Here is a 23330-nt window from a genome sequence, read left to right as displayed (position 1 = left end):
TGTCGTGGTTCTATGTACCAGTCTCAGCTGGTCTGGCTGCAAAGGGAACTTTTTATCACAGGCATTCTGTTTGTTAAAGATAAGCAAAGTTAGGACAGGGTAGAAATTCAGCTCTGTCACATAGTCACTGCCCTACGTAACAAGGTCACATGCCCAAGAAGCTGAGTCTGGCTGCCCACAGTAGAGAAGAGCTTGGGGTGAGGGTGACGGTGGACAAAAGAAAATACTTGTGAGGGACAGAGAGGGCTTGTTGTCATTTGGCTGTGAGATGGCGCCACAAGAAAGGAGGCAGGCCAGGAGTTAGGAAACAAAGCTGATGGAGGGGTGCTCTGAAAGGTGGATATGGAAGAAAGCCAGCTTCACTGAGCACCTGCTCTGCATGCCCTGCATTACTTTATTTAGTTCTCCCATCTTCACCATGAGGAGGCGAGAAGCGCCTCATGTGCTTTGTAAGTCAGACTGTTGACGTGGTGATGGGCCTCCTTCACTCCTACTCCTGCACATAGTTCATTTCTTCCTTGTTCTCTCCCAAAACACTCAGGAACTCACACTGGACTCTACAGCCATGTTTGGGAGCTTAGGAAAGGGCTTACTCTTACAGTGGGCTTGTATTTGGAGGTAACTGCATCTCCTCCAAAAGAAAAGGAGGCTGTGAATGCACAGTCTAGCCCGCCTTCCCCCAAGGTGGACCTCTCCACTATTATCTTTGGGGCAGTTTTTCTCCCTCAGCTTTCACACATACACACACACATGCACATATACACACATACACACACACAAGCACACACACCCCTTCACCCACACTGTTCTAACCCAAGGAACCAAGTAAAAATATTTAGAACTGAATGTGAAATAAACTCTGCTTGATATTGTCATGTTCCATTTTTCACGTCACCTGGCTGGCAGGGAAGGCCTATGGGACTGCACACACATCCAGAATGATGCAGCAGATAGGAAAAATCACCACAACTTCAATATTCCATACAGCTCTTGCAAAAATGGTTATAAGGGATCTGCAATATTCAGAAAACCACCTCCAGTCCTCTCCTCCATTCTGCAGCAGAGAAGCCATCTAAGATAACATCTTACTTTGAAGGAATACCCCATTTTGCTCCCCAGGCACCTGAATTATAAGTCAACTGAATCCCAGGCCACTGTGGGTTAGCTCATTTCCTAAACTCCTCCAGGTTAGGAAGAGATGATGGGATCAGCTTGTTAAAGATCAGATGGGCCCAAGGGCATGCATTCGTGATTTGCTTTTGAATGTTGCTGGGGAGAGATGGGGAGATACGGAGTGTGATAAGGATTTCCTGAAGGAAGAAATTTTCGAACAAAATTGCATATCATATGTTAACACAGCTCATTCCATCTGTGCTGCCAACCTTGCCTTGCAGAAGGGCAAGTTAATTCAGCCAGCAAGGCAGTTTCCCTCAAGGTGCGGCCTTGTTTGGTGCTGGGAGCTGCCCTTTGAAGGAGAGAAGCCTGTGCTTCTCTCCATAGCACTGCCCCCCCACACCTATGGGAATCCTGTCACAATAACCCTGCTGAGCAGGGTCAGTCCCGCCTCTACATTAGAAGCCTGGCTTTTGAACTGCACTGGAGGAGAGCTCAGATAAAAAGAGCGAAAGCAAATGAGTGAGGCCCAGATGCAAATCCGATCCTGGGGTCAGCTTCCATGCAGGGATTCATGTTCTTTCCAACTGTAAGGGAAATGTAGGCTGGATCACTTCTAAAATGGAAGCTGGGTTGTAATGCCTGACTCCTGTAGGGTACTTTCAGTTCCAGAGACAAGTTTCTGTGTGTCTTCAGTGGATGGTAGACAAGCTTCTTGCTGGGCTTCCCAACTGGGGAGCTGCCATGACCATTTAAGCCTCAGTGTTCATGCATTTTTCATCCTACAGATCTTTATTGACTTTGGATGGAAACAGGGAGACCAATGAGGCTATTAGAGCCATGGTCTAAGCAAGAGATAATGAGTTCTGAACCAGGGGAGTGGCAGGAAAAATGAATTTAAGGCAGGCTTTGGAGACAAAAATCAGCAAGACTCCATGATTGATTAGCTGTCAGGAGTAAGAAAGGAGGATTCTAAGAAGGCTCTTGTGTGAGTGTCTAACTGAATGAGGGTGGTGCCAACCAGAGCTAGGTATCCAGGAACAAGGGCAGATCTAAGGGACAACGATGGCAGTTGCCTGTGGTATACCCTGGTGTGGACACTACATTCTAGCCTGATTCTCAGCCCTCCCAAAGATCAGCCTCCACCCTGCTGATCCATTACTACAGCACATTTCGCCCTGATGTTCTGCTTCTGCTTGGTCAGGGCACCTGCTTTGGTCCCTCTGCATGGTTCCTTCTCATCCATAAGCCTTCACTCACATTCTCCTCGCACTAGGATGGTCTCTCTCCCCTTCACCTCCCCAAACCCTTCCCTCCAGTCAGCATTTGCCTGCCCTCTATGCACACCGGGAGTCAATCTGTGGAGCTACCTCAGTAGTTTGAGTTCTGGAGTCTCCTCTGTGATGCCGTAGTCGTGCAGTAACCTAGCCATGGATATCTCCTCAGAGGGTCATCGTGGAAATCTAGACATTGCCCACCTGCTTCCTCCTCCTGAAGTCTAGACCCCATCAGGAGCAATGAGGGAATCTGGTTTACTGGGGAGTTGGACAATAGCTGGTGTCAAGCCTGCTGTCAGGAGGTACCTGAGTAGATGCAGAAGCACTTGAAATGCCTCTTTGGGCCTAGGGAAGCATTGGATGTCAGGCATATTGCTTCATGGATTTATGCATGGAGACACTGCCATTCTGCTTTGGACAAAAAAAATGGAGGCCCCCTGAACCTCTGTGTCCCCTTTAGCTTGTGGGGCCAGATGTAACTCAAGTGGCCCCCACCTTCCTTTGCTCTACATGAAGCCAGGCTTCCTAGAGAAGCAGGGCCAACTGCTTATCACTTCCTCTGAATTCATAGCTCCACATGAAGGACCCTGCCATCTAGGCACCAGGCTTTCCAGAAGTGCGTGTCCCGGAACTATCTTGAGTATGAGATGACAGTGCAGCCCTCAGTGAGACCTCTTGGCCAAATTAAATTTGACATTAACAACAGCCCAAGAAAAGGTCCACTTTGATGGCCCTATATCACTACATATTACAGAAACTAGAAAAGTAGTCGGTCGGTAGTGCATATGCCCTTGGTGGGAGGCCAGGAACCTTGGTGGTTCCTCATAGGGACCACAGGGCTCCTGGCTGCTGGCCAGTACCTCCTGCATATGATGTCTGGGTCACTGTGTTGTGTGGAGTGAAGAACACTGAGGGCAGGTCCTGTTGAACAAAAGACCATAGAGTGAGAGCATGGTGCAAAAATCACGTGGTTCATGTGTCAGAGTGGTGCACATGACCAGACCCTAAGTTGTTCTCAGGATTTATATACATGTGAGCCCAGGAGACTTTGGTAGAGGGCTCGTTCATCATTCACTCCTGCACAAATTTATTAATTCAACAAATATCTGTTGAGTATTCAGATGCTGGGCCAACTCTTAAAATAATGTAGAGATTAAAAGACCACGTAGTTCTAGTGTTGTATTACACAGTAGGGCAACTATAGTAATAATACTGTATTGTATATTTCAAAATAGCTAAAAGAAAGGAGTTTGAATGTTCTCACCCCAAAGAAGTGATAAATATTTGAATGGTAGATTTGCTAATTATCCTGAATTGATTATTACCCAAGGTATACATGCATCTAAATATTGCATTGTACCCCATAAATATGTACAATTGTTATGTGTCAATTTAAGTTTTTTAACATCAAAAAACAATTCAGTCTTCTGGAGAAGACAGACATGTTAAGAAAATTATAATGCAATTTTTTTAGGAGCTATAAAAGTCCATGGTTTTCTAGTGCACTTTGCAGCTCAACAGAACTTGTTCTCACTAATAACCACCATCAGAGGTTTTCATACCCTCATAATAGCCCAACTATCGGAAGCCACGATGGGTTTCTCTAAGACACTGCTAAAGAGCTGGAGCTTCCCAGCATGACAGTGTCAGTCTCCTAGTCATAGCCAGTGCCTCCATTCACAGAGAGGTGAAGTGGGCCTTTTACTTTAAGGAAAATAGGTGAACACCTGTTGGAAGTCTGATTAGATCCCCAATCATACAACAGTGAAGGGCTGCACACACTGACTTATGGATGCTGAGAGTGAGCAGTGGGCTTCTTTCTTATGCTTATTTCTTGCAGGTCATTTAAGCAACTACAATATAACATGGCCCACTATGTTGGGGAGGAGGTTTTTGCCTGCAGTAACAAAAACACACCAAGCTGGAAAGCAGCTAGGTATCCATGGCTCTCACTCAGGATCCTGGCCAACCACCCAGACGAAGCAAAACCTAGTTTCCTTCACCTGGAAATCCAGATTTCTGATTCCAGGGCCTTGGAGGAACTCTTCTTTTCTAGGATTCTAGAAGCGAAATGATAGTTTTATTGAGGGATCAACAGTGTGTGAGCTCCTGAAAGGACATCAAAAAGTCCTCCGTGCCCATGCTTAAGGCATACAGATAGAGAAATGGGAATTTTAACTGCCGATGACAATCGCTGATATAGATTATCAGTCAAGGTAAGACAGGTGATGCTGTAATAATAACTGACTGCCAACTTTCACTGTCTTAAAATAACAAAGGTTTACTTATCATTCTTACCACATGTCCTTGGATGGGCTGTGGCTCTGCACCACGTTAGCTCCCCACCAGGATCCAGGAAAATGGAACAGCTTTGATCTAAAACATTGTCAATTTCTTGGTAGATGGAAAAGATGCATGGTGAACCACAGATGGGCTCTTAAGGCTTCTGCTCTGATATGACACATGTCACATGCACACATATTTCATCCATCAGAGCAAGTCTCACGGCCAAGCTGATATTAGTGGGTCAGAGATTTGTGTTGTGAATAGAATACATTCTACCACCACAAAGTCCCGGCAGTCCATACGGCACTTGTCAAGAGGGCCTCCCTCGCTTCCCCTGAGATTCTGCATCACTGAACTCCTCCACCCACCAAGCTTCTTCCTTAAGAAAATAAAAGACTTTCATTGCATCCCTCAAGGTAGAGCCACTTCTGTTGGGTTCATTGCTGCATTCTCATGGCAGTGCCTGGCATAACTTAGATATTACATAAACATCTATTGGCATAATATGGAGTTGATATTGCCAGTTGCGGGAAGGCCTGTGTCCTTGATTATACTGGATCCTCTCCCTGAGATTCCCCACTTATCCCTGCCCTTTCTCATGCCCAGAGGTGGACCCTGAGGAGGCGCAACTGGTGGCCCCATGTCAGTCACTCTTGCCACAGGCTCCCTGAAGTGCCAAGGACCCTCTGGCCTCACCAAGGCCATCCAGAGAAGAATGCAAATTCATCAGTTAAGAAGTTCAGACAGTGACTGCCATCCCCAGTCCCCATTTGGGCTTTTTTACCACAGTGTGCCCTGAAATCTGCCTCATTCATTGTGTCTGTATCTATTTTCTGGCTCAGAGTGGCTTCCCTACCCTGCTAGGGCCCAGGGACATCAAATCAGATCTCATCCCTGGTTCAATCCCCCACCACGCAAGCTGCAGCTGCTGTATACAAGACCAGTGTGAATCCTCAGCAGCCTGGGGGCCCCAGGGACCTTCGCAGAGGATTCCAAAGGAGCATCTTAAATACACCCTGATGTGTAGACAGTGCTGTATCATCACTGCAAGTGATGCATTCTGTTTACCCACTGCCTTCCCAAGGGATCCCTGGGGAGAAGAGATAGAAAAACCTTGGAGAAAGTAAATCTTCTCAATTTGTTTAAGTGTACCAAAAAATGAAATACAATCTGTTAAGTTTGTGGAAGTCTGCACCATCTGGTTAAATGCAGCTTGATGGTTTCTGGCAGGCAACATCTGCGGGTTAGAGAAAGTGGCCTGCCGCTCCCCCTCAGCAGGGAAGACAAAAGATCTCCACATTATGGCTTTGCCAGGGCATATGTCCTCAATGTGCCCCTCTGTCAGAGCAGTGGCCTGTGTAGGGAGGTGGAGTCCCATGTGACTAGGCTGTGCTTGGCAGGTCATATGACTGGCCCCCTAAACACTACTGTGTAGTAGAAAGAACACTAACTGGGTACCTGAGAGCTGGGCCTGCTTCTAGCTAGCTGTGACTGTGTGATTTTGGTCCAGACGTTTCCCCTCTCTGGGCCTCAGTTTCTATGTTTGCAAAATGAGCAGAAGGTTACAAGATCTCCCTCCAGGTCCACTGAGGAGGTGCAATGGGGAGCATGGGCTTTGGAGCTGGGAAGTCCTGGTGATGGGTCCACTCACTAGCTGGTTGCCATCCTGGGCTCACTCTGCCTAGGGCTCTTTATCTGTAACCTGGAATCTTAATGATATTCGCTGCGTAGATGAGTAACTAAAAAAACACATGTAAGGCTCTTAATTCAGGCCTGGCGCCCATTCTGTGCCCAGTAAGAGTTCATAGGAAAACAATAAAGTTCTGTAACTATAAAAAATAAGGTTATATAGGCCGGGCGTGGTGGCTCATGCCTGTAATCCCAGCCCTTTGGGAGCTGAGGCGGGCAGATCACCTGAGGTCAGGAGTTCGAGACCAGCCTGGCCAACATGGTGAAACCCCATCTCTTCTTAAAATACAAAAATTAGCCAGACATAGTGGCGCACGTCTGTAATCCCAGCTACTCAGGAGGCTGAGGCAGGAGAATCGCCTGAACCCGGGAGGCAGAGGTTGCAGTGAGCCAAGATCACGCCATTGTACTCTAGCCTGGGCGAGAGCAAGACTCCGTCTCAAAAATAAAATAAAATAAAATAAAATAATAAAATAAATAAGGTTATATAAATATTGGATATAGCTATAGAATAACCCTGACCAGCACTAGGGTTATTTTGTAACCAATTTTGTCTCCCAACCTTCCCTTGATGTCATCCCCCATCACCCCATGCATGGTCCTCTCTGCTGTGTACCTGTCATTATATATCCAAACCTGTTAGGAGGGAAATTCACAATCTATTTCTTCACTAGTCTAGGGTATTAATTGAAGTGTGAATTCTATAGGAACAGCAATGTCCTTAGCCAAAAAAAGGACCCTCTGGTGGCAGAGTTTCAAGCCCTGCTAGACCCCACCCTGCTTCCCCTGTGTGGAGGCCTTGGTGCTCCACGTAGTAGCAAAGCTGGCCTCTGCAGCCACCACACACACATCTCTGTACCGGGCCCTGCTAGATCATATTGGTCCCATTGGCTTGAGCTAGAAGTCAGAAGCCCTGAGTGCTCGGCCTGCATCCCTCTGGCCGTCCCAGGTTTCAGGAACCGACATGCTCTGTGTGTACCTCTGTCACCATCTGTCTTCACACTGGACAAGTTTTGGTATCAGACCCAACTTAATAGGTCAAAGAAGCTATCGCCATGTTGTGTTATCCCAGGGGTACTAGGAAAATGCACTTTCCCCCAAAAACCATGTATCTCCTACTTCCAAACCACTCACAGATGTCTCTCTGCTACCACCTTGATAGATGTCTTTCTTAGAAATATCTGTGGAGGGTGGTATTAAAGGACAGCAAAGATTTTATTGGCCATTAAAACATTTGTATAAATTAGTTTATCACATAAGTAACATGGATATCAATGAAGGAGTTAGCAGCAGGGGATGAGAACAGGTAAGTGTGATGAGAGACGTGGGGCATGGACAAGGGGCTGGACGGACCCACCTAAGCATTGGGTGAATTTCCAGGAGCATCTCGTGAGAGCACTGAGTGGTAATTATAAATATTAACTGGGTCCCTACTATGTGTCAGGTGCAGTAACAGGCAAAATCTCTAGGAAATACTCATGTAAATGATGCCGTCAACTCTGCCCACACTTCCCTTTGATACATACAAGCTACAGCATGAGCATGAATTGGGAGATTTTAATCTCTACCTTCACAGACACCACAATTCCAGAAGCCTCACCCAGAGTGAACCTGTCATGGTGAGAAGCAGAGCATCTGGGTTCTAAGGATACATGCTCTTCACATAGCATAACCTTCTATTACTAGCCAATGGATATAGAGCTGATGATCTCCTCCACAGATGGAGGGAAAACTGGCTGAGCTGAACATTTTCAAACAAGTAAACTGATTTCCAGCATGGCGCCTTCCTTGAGGAATCTTCAAAGGGTCATTTTAATGGTAGGAGATTTTTTTTTTTTTTTTTGTAGTGGCTGACTTTGGAACCCAAACCCTAGGTAAGATGAGGCTCTGATATACAAAAGTCAAAAATCCAAAACCTGGACAAATGGCAGGTAATACACACAACCACTGTCCATTAAACCCATCAGAGTTTATGACTGACTGGTCAGTGCCATACCCGGAAAGAGCCCCCATACCCCTGCCCACCCAACTCAGGTCACACTTTAGACTCCCTGACTCTTATTATTTGAAAATGACTACAAGTTCCTGGCCCTCCTTCCCTTAGTGCTTGAGCCCTGTCTGTGTATGGAACAGAAGGGTGGAAAGAATTCTGTATTTGAGCCTCTGCGGAGAGTCAGCGGAGGCCCCAGACCTACCCGGCAGGACAATCCAGTCTTCTCTGGCAGGCCAGTTGTCGCTTCTCACCTCAGCGCCCCCCTCCACAAAGTTGGTGATTCTTCTAAAATAAACCTGCCCCCACTCCTGCTGCCTCAGATGAAGTCTTCATGCCTTAGCCTGAGTACTATTATAGTAGCAGCAGAAATAATAATAATGACGATGATAACATGATAGCTAACACTGTGTGAACCTTCGCCATGCAGTGAGCATGCTACTGCAAGCTCTAACGCATTATCTCATTCAGCCCTCACAACTCGTTGGAAAGAGGAAACAGAGTCACTGATTTGCTCATAGTCACAAAGCTAGCAAATTTTGCTGCCAGGTGTCAAATTCAAGTTCTGCTGACTTCAAAACCTGTGTTCTCCACCACTGCATCATTTGGCCTCAACAAATATTTGTAAAAAAGTGTAATGAGTGGCTCATGCTCCTTCTCATGGGATCAGGATCTAGAACTTTCCCCAATCACAGCCCTGATCACATTTTGTCAACTTGCTGGCTCTGAACTGTGTCTGACTCACCTTCATAGAGCCAGCACCTAGCAGGGGTCTTGGCACATGGTTAGTGCTCAGTAGATGGCTGGCAGGTTAACAGATGGATAGGTGTGTGAGCGAATCCATCCATCCAAATCAAATCCTGGCTGTCTCCAGGAACCCTCCCTGCTAGTAAGAGCCCCCAGGGTTTTTCCAACTTTCTAAATTCCTCCAACACTTTTTTCTTGCATCCTACCTTGCCACATGCAGCACTTTTGTCTGTAAGTTACTGATGCAAGTTACTGATGCCTCCCCAAGAAAACCATAAATAACTCAGGGGCTGGAATACCATTTGGCACTTCTTTTCCTAAGTCACATAGCTCACGGTTAGGCACAGACGTCTCTGAGTAAGTACACTGAGTAGTTCATCCTGACCCAGGAGCAGAAAACAGATGAGGACACCGCCCCATTAGGAATGACCTGTTATCCTTTCTTTCCTGACCCTCTGCAGGAGCCTCCTCTGGCATCATTGACCTCTTGCCATCCCCTAGTGCTGCCACCAACTGGACTGCAGGACTGCTGGTGGACAGCAGTGAGATGATCTTCAAGTTCGACGGCAGGCAGGGCGCCAAAATCCCCGATGGGATTGTGCCCAAGAACCTCACCGACCAGTTCACCATCACCATGTGGATGAAACACGGCCCCAGCCCTGGTGTGAGAGCCGAGAAGGAAACCATCCTCTGCAACTCAGACAAAACCGGTGAGTCTCTAGCCCAGCCCTCCCACCCCTACCCCAGCCCTTCCACCCCTACCCCAGCCCTTCCACCCCTACCCCAGCCCTTCCACCCCTACCCCAGCAGCTGCCCATTTTGTCCCACATGGTCGGAGATGGACACAGACAAGCAGGATGTGGAAGAAAAGCAGGAGCCTGAGAGGAACCCTGCCAATATATATTGTGGTCTCTGGCTTTCTGGCTGCTGATTTTCCAGACTTGGCTTGAGGTAGAGCAGGAGCAGAGAAGTGGGTAAAGTAGGGGTACAGACACAAAGGATGTAAAAGCTGGAATCAGTGGTTTTCAAACTGGATTCCTCAGAATGCTAGCATTCCCAGAAGTGCTTTGGGGCTGCTATACGTGAGATGGGGGTGAGAGAGGAATCTTTATTCCTACTTCAAACAAAGAAGCTCCACCTTTACTGTATTATATACAGTACATATACAGTATATACTGTATATATCCAAAAGCTGTATATATCCAATATACTTTACTATATATATCTTTTGAATAAAGTACTGCTAATTTAGAATAGTAGTTTGAAAACCTCTGACATACATAGTAATGATAGCTACCATTCGATAGGCTTTTCAGCATGCTGAGCCTGTGCAAGAAGTTCACGGCTTGGTGGTTAAAGTCCCCTAACACTGATTAGCTGGGTAACCTTGGCAAGTTGTTTAGCCTTTCTGTGTCTCACTTTACCTGTCTGTAAACAGGATGTTATAGTAGTATCTACCTCATAGGGTTCTTATGAGGATTAAATGACTTCATAATCATGAAGTGCTAAGAAGTGCCTGGCACAAAGGAAGTATGACAATCTGTGTTAGCTATTACTATTCTAAACACAGGTCTCTATAATTATTTTATAAAAGCCTTATTGTTTTTGCCATTTTAAGGATAAAACATTCCTTAGAGGTTAAATAACTTGTCACAAGTAGTTATACAGTCAGTATCAGAACTAGAATGTCAGCTTAGATCCAACTAAATCCAAACCTATGCTCTTGTCACTACACCCACCCATCCCCACACACACATACACAAACATCCCAAGATCTTATGCAAATTGTACAACTCTGCGTTTAATTATAATTCTACAGTTTCCCATTTCAAATACAACTTTTGCTAAAACACCCAAAATAAATAACAACCACAGCAGATGTAACAGTAAAAAGACAATATAGAAGAGCTGAAGCTCGGCCTCTGCTATTGGACGGCCGAAGTTTCCATCTCAGCTTGACCACTTCTTAAGGCATGACCTTTGAGGAGTCGCTAATCTCTCTGAGCCTCATTTTCCCCATAGGTAAAATGGGGAAAATAAACATGAAATAAAGTATGAAATTACTTAGTAGCATCACATGCATAAATCAGTGTTCCATTAATTTATTTGATGTTGTTATTATTACTTCCAGTTTTATTCCTCATTACACTGCTACAAGAACGCCACATTCTCTGTTTCAATTGATCTTTATAATAAATGTTAACATATTTTCTGGATGCAGAAACTGAGAGGTGCCTGGCTTTCCCTATTTATATGGCAAGTCTATGTAGAAGTCAGTGCCAAGGACAGGTTTTTCTTTGGGACCTTCATGCAGGAAGGTGGAGGTTTGGGACGCAGTTCAGTAGCCTGTGCAGTGCCCTGTGAGGTATTCCCATCATAACCCAGGAGCCAGCATCCCAGTGAGACAACAGCTTAAGAATGTGCAGACAAATACAAAGCAGTGTGAGCTGGAGTCAGTGGCCATGCACATATAGTCCTTTCTGAGCTATATCGAGTCCCCAGGGAGGTAAGTCCGACAGATATAAATGTTTCTGCTTATAAAGGAGGAAATTGGAATATGGAAGGCTGAGTGATGGGCCCAGGATAACACAGATGATTACCAAGAAAGACAGGATTGGACCTAGATCCTCTGACCCTGTGTCCCAGGCCCATGCTATTGCATCAGTGGTCCTCATTAGAATATGTTAGTGTAGTTGTAAAGACGTGTAGATGCTAGAGCCCCACCCAGCTCAATAAGAATCTTGGAGGAGCCTAACGGGAAGCCATGGCTGAACTTGGCCTCAACTGTCATCACAGCAGTCCCCTGAGAAGGCATTCAGCACCCCCAAATTAGCAGTACCCCCAGATTAGCACCCCAAGGAGCACCCAGTGTTGAGCTTGGGCCCTTGTGTGAAACAGCACTCAAGACTGGCACAGAGAAAGTGGGAAGATTTTTCTCTAACTTTTCTGACAGCAAGAAAAAAATCTATAAATACCCCGTCCTAAATTAAAAAAAAAAAATCCGGAATAAATGAAAGCTTGATTATGGCTTTTTTACATCAAAAATTTTTTCAAGTTATAAAGCAATGTATGTCTATAGTGGAAACATGAAAAACACAGAAAAGCATAAAACAGAACTCACAAATTACCTAAAATCCTAACCACTAGGGAGATATTTTCCGATAACATTTAGTACATTTCATTATAATGTTATTTTTGCTTCTGTGTGTATGTAGAATGTCCTTAAACTTTTATAATATCTGTGATATTATTATGTCATCAGTTACCTTTATATAACATTATCTCCACATCATTTCTCCATGTGATAAAATATTTTTTAAAATATGGATTATTTGGAAGTTTAAAACTCTGCCATGTAGATTTATCATACTTCATGTCACTGGCCCCTTTTCATTAGATATTTAGATTGTCTCCTTTTAAATGCAAACACAGCAATGCTGTAAAGAATATTCTGGTATATACCTTTTGGACATTTCTTATTATTTCAGCCAGAAGTTGAATTACTGATTCAAATAATAGAAATGTTAGGAAAGGAAGATTTTGCTGTAAATTGTTGAACTCCTCTTCATGAAGATTGCACTAAGCCCTGTCTGGTGTACTAAGTAAAACTTACTAATGCTGTCCCATTATAAATTATTTTATAAATAGCTGGATAACAGAATTGACTAGTCAGCAAAGGCTAACTGCAAAAAAAGAGACAGAGGACCACTAACCCCACTACCACCACCAAGAAAAACATCTCAGTAGCTAACATTCTTTCCCCATGGTTTACCTCCTGTCATTGTCCAGAAGCCCCATGTGGGTCTGGAGGGTAGGCGAGCTCTACTTTGCCCAGAACGCTCAGTAGCCAAGGATTCTTGCATCATCTGCTGCTGCCATTTTCAACCATAGAACAGAAAGTAAGGCTAGAGCTGAACACAGGAGGATTTTATTGGCCAGAACAGAAAGTAACATGTTTGACTTCTAATACACATTCCATTTGCCACAGCTTGGTCCCATTGCCCCACCTACCCATGAAGGAGGCTGTGAAATGAGTTTAGATGTGAACCCAGGAGCAAAGGAAATAGGGTTAGGTGAACACATAGCCGTGTGTCTACCTTGAGGTCATTGTGTGGGGCCCTGTGCCCCTCTAAGCCCACCTCTGTTGGGGTTTACCTCTCTATTCCTCCCATGAACAGTGCACTTTCCAGTCACCTTCCATGATTCCTCCTCAGCCCCTGCCTTGTCACAGTAATCAATCCCCTCCTACACACACATCAGCTCTTCTTGCTGGAATCTTCTTCCCCTGGCATGCAGCCCTTTTCTGTCTCTGATTTTGAACTGAGAACAATGAATGATCAGTGGCTACATACAGTGCTAGCCACTTCCCTACAGGGTTTTCTAAGAGAGAGGGGCCAACCTTGTTCAGCAGTCACCAGGTGAGAGAGATGGAGGTGTCAGCCTGGTAGAGAGTGCCAGGATGGTCCCCCTGCCTGCTAGGAAAGGGATGGGGGTATTTTCACACTTACAGAGGTGCCCAGAAAACCACTCAGAAGGATTGAGGTTGTCCTCTGTAGAAAGGAAGTGAGAAACTAACTTTTGCTGCCAGTTGGCTGAGCTGCAAACACTCTTAAGTCTGCTACAGGCTGGTGTCAGAGCAGAGCCCAGGCAAGTCCTGGAAAGGCCTGACTCATGTCTAGTTTAGGGTACATGAAAGCTTGGCCCTGATTCTTGCCCAGGGTGTCTGAAGGCAAGTGAATGATGGGGCTGCCACAATTATAGGGTGAGGAGAGAGGGGCCAGAGGGAGAGCAGTTTCCCTGGTACAATTTGGCAGAACACAGGTGTTTTTGTTCTTGTGGGCCAAAGGGACATCCAGAAATATGCAAGGCTAGCAACCAGAGGGCTGCATTCCAGGAAGAGGGGTCCCAGTAGCGGGAGCTGATGTGTGTGCTGGAGGGGATTCCTGAGAGAAGGGAGAAGCTGAGGAGGAATTATGGAAGATCAACTGGAAAGAGCATCTTTCACACGAGGAATTTGCAGCAAGCACAAATGTCCCAGCCACCCAGAAAAGGAGTGTGTCACTTACCATATCAATTCCTATGTAAAGATTTATAGCAGGGCCATCCTTACAGAGGGTGGGGAGGTGAAGATGGCAATTTGGAGACCTCTGCAGAGCCTTTGGAAAATGAAAAAGTCTACTGGCTTTTTAAAGAGACTTTATACTTCTTTTCCTCTCATCCATATTCCCCTACGTCTGACCATGGGTAGAGCTAGGAGGAGGCTGGGGGATGAGGATGTGGAACAAGAAGAATGAAAGATCTTACCTTTCCCTATTGTGGGCCACCAAGCCATGGGTAAAGACTGAGTGGAGAAGAGGAACATCTATTTTAACTGGATGAGAGACTGATGTTTGATTTGGATTAAACCCTTCAAGACTATTCTAATTCATGAAAGTGAGCAGAAGGCTTTAGGATCTACCTGAGACGTGGACAGACAGAAGGGAAGAAAGGTACAACAAAGAATTCCTAAGGACAGGAAAAGGAATAAAATGGATTCCTGAGCAAATCACATGACCAACACAGTGAATAAACCAGGTATCCTGGCATATGAGTTGACTCTACGAATTCAGAGAAAGGGAGTAGAAGGAGGAAGAAATCTCCCAGGCTAGAAGCTGCTGTAGTAGAGTGAGGTTTGCCCTTCCATTCTTCTTGTTCCACACCCTTAGCCCCAACCTCTCCTAACTCCAAATAAAACTAAAGGCAAAAATTCTTCCTTTCTATATTTCCTAAGAGTTATCAACAGAAACCACAGAAAAGTCAGGTATACAGTGATGAGAGGGACAAGAAATCTTTAGTAAAATCCCCGTAAGCAGTCCGGGTGTTTTGCCAATCCAGAGGCTAAAAATGGTCCCCCAGATGTTGGCCGAGGCCAGCCCTGCCACAGTGAGACCCTGACCATTCTCCTTCCTGCCATCCTCTGGTTATGTTCTCAAGACTGGTAATGCTTTCCTGAAAGCATTACTTTGTTGTGTTGCCCTGGTCATGAGGCAGTGTGATAGTCCTTCTAATAAGTAACAGTTATGGAGCATTTGTTCTGGGCAGGTGCATTCCACACATTTCCTCATTGTATCAATTAAGAGGCTTTCAGCTACAAGGAATGGAAAGTCCAGATCAAACTGATATCAGATAACCAAAAAATCAAACTAATACAGAGAATGTGGGTATCTTGTAACTGAAAACATCCAGAGGTATGAAGGCTCATGAAGTCATCATCAAGGTAAAGTGTATCTAAGGCCTGGCTCCTTTTCTCTGCAATTTCTCAGATCTGTGCCTGTAAGTGTATCCATTTTACATTAGCATATATGGCTGCACAGCTCCAAGCCTCGCAGTGGTATAATACAACTTCCAGCGGGAAGGAAAGTATCTCTTCTGTTTGCTTTCTGCTAAAAGAGCAGTTCCCTCCCAGAACCACTGAGAAAAGTGCTCATATCACTAGCTTGAACTGAGCCACTTGCCAACTCCTGACAGCAGCTTCGAAGCCAGGAGAATGGCCTGCACTAGGAACATGGTCATGGATCCTGAACCAGTCATGTGCTGGGGGATTCTCATGAGCCTGTTTGGCCAGGAGCAATCAGGGCCCATCCTAGAAATGTAATTGGTATTGATTCCTCCCACCCAAACTTTATAGGCAAGGTTTATACAGGATGTACAGGAATTGATAGCAATATTCCATTCTTGGGATACATTATGAGAATCCAGCATCAATGTCATGATATAGTTAAGGAAACTGAAGCTCTGAGAGGTGAAATGATTCTCTCAACATCACCCAAGATACAACTCCACCCAAAGTCTACCTGAATCCAGGGCCTGTGCTCTTTCCACTACACATGGGCACCTGCTCATCCAACCAACATTATGGAACATGCACCTCCTGGTAGATTTCTGGTGTGTTCTATAATGTAGTAAGTTTCAAGTTCTCTAAGAATTGGTCAAAGAACATTTCCTCTTCTGCCAGGATCCATGACACGAAATTTTCTAAGCATGAACGGCAGTTTCTACATTCGGAGAGGAAAACTTCCTGTTAATTGCCTGTATATGGGGAGGGTATGTTGGAGTCACAAAACTATCTCTAATGCTGGAAAATCAACCTATCCCCTCCTCCTAGCAGCTAAAAGTGAGGCAGCTCTGCTTCATATAGATTAGGTAGAGAGAGAAGAGGTACTCTGTGGTCACTGTTGTCACTGCTATCTGATGAAATAAAATAAAAACCCAGAACTCTAGAAGAAACCAGTATGTTAAAGGAGCACAGAGTGACTGATGTGATTGGCATATAGCTCCCTAATCCCTCCAGAAGCATCTGTAACCAACAAACAAGGAGCATATTAATCTAAGTAATTCGTACCCTGGGTCTGATGCAGTATCTGGTACAAGTTAGGTGGGTATTTGAAGTCCAGATGGCTTCTCAGCAAGAGTTTGGCTGTGGGTTTTCCTGAGTCTTCCTCTTCCACTTTGGAAGAGCTCTATCATGTGCATTATAGAACTATCATCAGAGCCAGTTGTAAATGAGAAGACTGGAGTGCCCATGCCTTTGTCCTCTGTGCTGTGCTAAGTGAGTGAGCAGGAAGACTCCTCTGGTGGAGGCTGACACAGGGGTTCTCTCACTCTTCAAACCTTCTTTCTGCTTTTCAGAAATGAACCGGCATCACTACGCCCTATATGTGCACAACTGCCGCCTCGTCTTTCTCTTGCGGAAGGACTTCGACCAGGCTGACACCTTTCGCCCCGCGGAGTTCCACTGGAAGCTGGATCAGGTATGGTGCTCACCTCACACCTGCTGCTACTCATGCCTCCGCGGGGGTGGCCAGTCCAATCCAATGGTGATGGCAGTGGGGAGGCACTGCAAGGTCCTGACCACTTGCTGAATTTTGGAAAAATCAGCTTAGGGAGACACACAGCATCTTAAAGTCAGGAAGGAAACTGCCTCCTTATAGCCAGGTGAATGTGGGGAGGGACACGCTTCCCAGCTGGGATGCTGCCGGGTCACTGGACCTGTCATGTGTGGTTTGTCCATTTGCTCCACATCGAGCTTGTGGAAGCCAGTTCTCCTGATCCCCAGGCCCAGTTATGATCTCTGTTAGCACATCTTTAAATCACAAATGCTCCATGTCTTCCCTTGGTGCTCTACTACCTCCTTTGGGTGACACAAGGTTGAGGACAGGGACTGGAGGACTTTGAAGTAAGCAGTGACACAGAGCACCTTAGGCAGTGCATGCTCTTAAGTGGAAAAATTTGTGACTCACTCCAGAGCCTCATGACTTTTGATCACAAGAGCCACTGCATCATACTTTCAATGACAAAGCAAGTGTCTGGTGTGACTCCAAAGCTTTGAAGTATGTTTCTGAGGACTGTGGAGCATTAACGGTGGAAGTAGTATTCACTTTTGTGGGTGGCTGTGCCATCAGGAAGCGTCTATGTAGCAAGACTAGAGTTGGCCTTTGCTTCAATTTGAAAGGGACCAGGGGCTAATTGTTAAAAAGTGTTTTAAATTATCAAGAGAAAGAATGCCAGCAGTCAGAAAATGGGATTAAAGAATAGATGCTGCTTAATGAAGCAGAGGAAATGATGCCCTTTCTCTGACCCTTCCTCCCTGGGGCCCCAGGACCTCATTTGGTTTTTATTCTGCCCCTTCCATATGCTGGGCTAAGCACTTCTGCGACCCCCAGTCTTCTTTACCTCGTCCAAAGCCCACTGTGTATACTACACTACCTGCCTCACCTTGCTGAGGGCTGACTGATTGATAATCCTTTCCCTTCTCCCTCCTCGTTACTCTATCTCCACCCCCACCCTCTCTCTGTTCCATCCAAGTCTCCAGTCCTCCAGTGAGCTGATCTTAGAGTGTTACTAGGAAGTATTCCAGGAGGAATTCATTCACACTGCGATGGAAATGATTGCTGCCACCTTTCATCCTCATAGAAGTACACATGTATGTTCTCTAAAACAAAGATTCATTAACTCTAAGGTATCTCTCAGTAGTGGAACTCCAGGCAATGTGACAAGATTAAGGATGCCAAGCTGATGGAAAAGTTGCTAGGGGAGCCCAGTGGCAACTGCCTAATCCACTCCCAGTAAATCCCATCCTGCTGTATGCTAATTCTAAAAATATGGCATCTTGATTAGTATATGTTCCTCTGAGTTAGGAATTCTGAATCTGGCAGGAATTGTGAAATCTTGACATTGTGTATTTTATTTCTCAGCAACCTCTCAGCTATGTCCTAAAGTGCCATATGGCTTTTATGGGATGTTTTAAAATATATAATACAAATTGAAGTGAATTAAAATAAATTCCATATTGTGAGGGTTTTTAAAATAGGAACATTGCTATACTGGTTGAGATAATTATAGATATCCTGAGGCATTTTCTAAGATGGGATTGAGAGGCATTGATGCAGGCAAATGAAGTCATGGGCTTGGAAATTAAAAATAGGTGAGGAAGGAATTCTGGTTCTAAAGATAAAGATATAGTGAATCTAGCAGTTCTAACATCTGTTCCCAAAGTGGTGAATTTAGGGAGGGGCTGAGATTCACCAAACACATTCCAAACTACCCTGATCTCATTGACTACCATTTATCAATGCCTGCTCTGTGCTAGGCAGGCTGCACGTGGGAAATTATTCTCATCTCTGCTACAGCCCTTCCTGGTGGCTAATGTGTGGCTAGAGACTGAGGTCCAGTAGCTTGTCCAAGGTCACACAGCAAACTATGGGTAGGACCTACCCTTTCCATTATGCCCAGCTGCTGCTTTGGTGTGCCAGATAATTTGAAATTTTAAAAATTTGCATTTCTAAATTTACAAAAATTTTAGAGATCAGAATGATCACTGAAGTACAAAATGTTCGTAGTCTTGATGAAATCCTCTAAAATGGTCACATCTTCATTTTGCTCAAGCTGTCCCATTCTTTGTCAGCTCAGGCTGCCATAACAAAATATCACAGGCTGAGTGGCTTAAACAATAGGAATTTATTTTCTCACAGTTAAAGGTGTTAGGAAGTACAAGATCGAGGTGCCAATTTAATTCCTGTTAAGAGATCTCTTCCTGGCTTTTAGAGGGCCTCCTTCTCACCATGTCCTCACATGGCAGAGAGGGAGCACTCTTGTGTGTTGTCTTCTTCTGTTGTCTTCTTATGAGGAACCAGCCCTATCGAAATAGTGGTCCACCCTTTTGACCTCATTTAACCTTAATTACCTACTAAAGGTCCTAGCTCCAAATATATTGGGGGTTAGGGTTTCAAAATATGAATTTGGGAGAGGCACAATTCAGTCCATAGCATTCCTCTACTAAAGAAATTAACATTTACAAAGTTTAAAGACTGCCTGTTGATGATCAGAGCCCCAGGTCACCTGCACAGCTGCCCTCCCTCTGAAGGGAACCACAGTGAGTAGGGTGTAGGAAACCTCAATAGTTCCCATGCTAGCAATCCAGTGGTATATACTGACCAACCCAGAGACCCCTCTTTCTCCTTACTCAGCTCCCTGTGTAGACAGAACCTTGCCAGAAGTTTCTTGGGTGTAAATCACTTGATGCGCAGAATGTGCATACCTAGTAAGGTCACCTCCCCCAGGAAGCCATCCTGGGTCACCCCTATGGGTGGTTTGCCTCTCTTCTCTGCTCCCCAGTCTCCAGGCAGAACTCCATCCCCATTCCTACTGTTCCGTAGTTACCCATTTATCCTGCCTGTCTGCTCACTTTGCACTGAGCTCCTGGAGGGCACAGTAGCGTCCTACTCATCTCCAGCTCTTCTGTGCATGTTATAGGCATGAGCACATGGTTGGCGCCTAGTAAATGTTTGCATAACAGTGAATAGATGTCAAGATTAAAAGAAGAGAGAAATGAAGTGAGGCAGGGGAAGAGGGAGGGAGAGAGGAGAGAGGAAATATCCAGAGATCTTTGAAAACCTCCAGGTGATTAATTGATCTTTTGACTCATTTTATTGAGCATTTTAAAACCCTTGAATGTTGCCATTTTTTACTCTCTGGATTTCAAACATTGTTCATCTTTGATCTTGATATCTTATTTCAAGATTTTACTAGATTTACCACCAATGGATTTGTAACTGTTACAGAACTTTCTGGCCTTGGCCAGAAAGGACTCAAGCCAGTCTAATGTACTGTCTGTATTTTAACTCCTGGCCTACCTTGGGAATTTCAGCATTTTATCTGTTCTAATGCCTGATAGGGACTCGTTTATTTCTTTATTCAGCAGTTTATTCTGAGCACAAACTGTGCTCTAGGCTCTGTGTGGGGTACCTGGGATTAGTAGCTAAAATAAGAGTCTCTGTTCTCTAGAAGTTTCCATGGTAATGGATCAAACAAACACATCAAAAGACAGTTTACAATCCCATGTGATAGGCACTGTGGGCTGGGGCCAGATGGGGCGAGTCTGTGGAAGCCCCTGCAGGGGCACCTGGGCCTGAAAGCCTGGGAAGGCCTCTGGGAGGGAACATCTGAAAGGAATGTGGAGTTCTCTGTGGTGCAGGGCAGGGCAGCCTAGTGGCACAGCAGTGAGCAGGAGGGCTGGGGTCAGGGTGTGTGAGCTCTCAGTGTGGCGGGGCATAGGCACAGGCATGGGGTGGAAGGAGAAAGCTTTGACAGGTATTGGGACCCCTTGTGGAGGAGCAGGTGGACAATTAAATCTCAAGTGGCTTTTCATATCATATTATTGAGTTGGCGCTTTATCCCCAAAGGAATGGGCCATAACTGAAACATCTACTATTCAAGAGAAGACTGGGAATTTTAGAGATGGGCAAATATAAGGAATTCTAGTATGACATTCATCAGATTTATCAAGTTTAAGCAAATATAACTCATGCTAGGCCATTGAATGGAGCCGGTGGCAGGGGCTATGTTAGAGGCACCCCCAGGAACCCCAGCCCTGGACAGACATGTTTGAACAGTGGCTCTTCATGGCACTGAAACCAGGCACAATGGTTTTCACATAGCCCTTCAGGAGTGCTGCTGAGACAGGCAGTTCCACAGAGGCACTGTGTGCTTTAGTCAGCCCAGCCCCTCTGCCCCACACCTCAGCAGGCTCTGGCCAAGGTGGACGGACAGCCAGATAAATCTATTAACAGCCAGCTCCAGGAGATGCCTGTGACAATCCAGGGCATCTCACTAAAGCCATCATAATGATGAGGAGAATGTCATTTTAATGAGATTTTTACTTATGATCCACTAATGCAAATCCCTCGAGCCTGCAGTGAGTCATGTGCAAACCCAGACAAAAGCAGAGGAGGGTGCCCAGCTGCCAGCACACACAGGAAAGGTTGACTAATTTGCAGCCCCTCCTGGCTTTAATATCATTTGGATATGGTTGACTCAGTGTCACGATCTAATAATCTTCCCTTTAGACCTGGTATGGTGATTGCAGGGAAATCTGCTGATGTTTTACAGTATGTTCCACTTACGGGAAGACGCAGCTTGAGTGACAGCCTCAATTGACCAGCAAGCACACAGGTACCCCCAGCTCACATAAGGAAAAAAGTGCGTCTCTGAAAAATTGCAACAAGCACAGGATGCAAATGTCAGATTCATTCAGTTGGCTGTTGCCCTCTCTGTGCCAGAAATTGTACTAGGCATCAGGGATCAGGGGAAGAACAACACAACTCCACCCTGGGGAAACTCAGCCCCGCTCAGTTGATACCCAGTTTACATATCCTTGGGAGCATCTTTTGCAAGAATCCCAAACTCTAATAATTGTGGGTGGGAAGAAGCATCAAGATGAGTGACAATACCTGGCTGGGTGAATGTAAGATTCAGTGGAAAGTAAAATAAAGTAATAACGGTTTAGCCACCACACGGCTATAAACTATACAAGAATCTGGGCCTCGTGCTGCACTTCCAGTTGCTCAGAAGTTAGAAATGAGATTTCTATGTAAAATCTCTCAACTTTAATATGTGCTCATTTACGAAAACAGATAATCTGGCCAAACAAAATATTCTGCAGTCCACCTTTACTCTCTGGTCTCTGGTTTGAGATTACTGATTTAAAAAGCTACTATTTTGATACAAGAAAGCCACACAGTAATGTGTCTGAGAAGTTTGGATCCTCTTAAGAGGATCACCTTTGTGAATGCTTCCAGTTCTCTCTGCCCCTGCCCTACCTCCCATAGAGAATGCTAAACTCCCTGTATGAGGGGAGCTTCTCAGGTCCCCAGCAGCCCTTCACCATACCCAGAGGGTCCCTTCAACCCAGGTCTATGGTTTGGTGGTGGTATTCCTCCTTCTCATATAAATGATCATAAGTCACAGCCCGAGTTCCCCAGAGCCAGGATTTGAGCACATTTGTCTTGGGCCAGAGCCTTTGCTTATCAAGTCCATTCTACTTGCGTAGAATTCTAAAGCTCCTGGAAGGATCTAAAAGTGAATACATCCTTTATTCTTGGTGAGGAAAGTGTGTTAGAATGATGCAGAGTCAGTTTACTTGCATCTGCTCATTCGGTTTCACGTGGAGTCAAATAGGTTAGTTCAATCATTATTATAGCCAAGTGCCAAGGAGTTAATTGGAGAATGGTCAGTGCAGTTCAGACCGGTCATCTTAATGAGCAAAATAATTGGGCATTGTCAGCACTCTAATTCTGCTGTTAAAGACTAGCTCTTGGCGTCATTGGGCATGTTTCTTCCAATGCAGCAGGCCACTCTGCTCGGCATCCCTGCCTGTGCCCTGCCCTCATTAAGACCAGGTGTGCTTTAGGAACCAATGTCCTAAACAGAGGGGGAAGGATGTCCAGAATGTCTTTTTTCTCTCTCTCTCTCTTTCAGGCAGAATTCCGAATGACTTTTTCTATGACATCAACTTGCAGGGTTGTTCTGGTTAAATAATGTATGTGTGTGTGTTCTGGGGGTAGGGAGACAGTCACAAACAGTGACTCACTTTGGATATGCAAAGTGAACCTAGTATCTCTTTATTTCCCCATGACATATATGGCTTCCTGACAAGCCCCAGTCATATTCTAGTCCCTCTCCCTGACTGTTTCCATTTCAAAGAGAGCCTCAAGACATCTGGAGAGAGGTGGCTTCTGTGGCTTCATGGTGTTGGCAGAGAAGGGTCCTCAGACCCACATGGGACATCCTGGGCTTCTCAGGTCAGAGTGGTGCAATGGTTGGATCATCCACTCTCTGGAAAGGTAGCTGCTGGCATGCATATCCCATTTGTTTTGCTTTCTTTTTGAGAGAGTGCCAGTGTGCTGGCACTA

General features: G+C 45.3%; 1 protein-coding gene and 1 long non-coding RNA gene across 2 annotated transcripts in view; one reads left to right on the top strand and one right to left on the bottom strand.

The window, feature by feature from the left end:
- The window catches only part of CLSTN2 (calsyntenin 2), a 643984-nt gene that overhangs the window by 529200 nt on the left and 91454 nt on the right, over nt 1–23330 (top strand). Inside the window, exons 7-8 of the mRNA XM_032143419.2 lie at nt 9564–9812; nt 16771–16892. Of these exons, the coding sequence (XP_031999310.1) occupies nt 9564–9812; nt 16771–16892 (371 nt within the window). The remainder of the gene's footprint in view (nt 1–9563; nt 9813–16770; nt 16893–23330) is intronic.
- LOC116461642 (uncharacterized) overlaps nt 21279–23330 on the bottom strand; it is a 33460-nt gene continuing 31408 nt past the window's right edge. The window contains exon 4 of the long non-coding RNA XR_004246156.2: nt 21279–21626. This is a non-coding gene — a long non-coding RNA (uncharacterized LOC116461642). The remainder of the gene's footprint in view (nt 21627–23330) is intronic.

This window comes from Hylobates moloch, unplaced genomic scaffold (genome assembly GCF_009828535.3).
Source record: "Hylobates moloch isolate HMO894 unplaced genomic scaffold, HMol_V3 SCAFFOLD_22, whole genome shotgun sequence".
In the NCBI taxonomy this organism is placed as follows: Eukaryota; Metazoa; Chordata; class Mammalia; order Primates; family Hylobatidae; genus Hylobates; species Hylobates moloch.
This window is presented reverse-complemented; position numbering and strand designations above follow the sequence as displayed.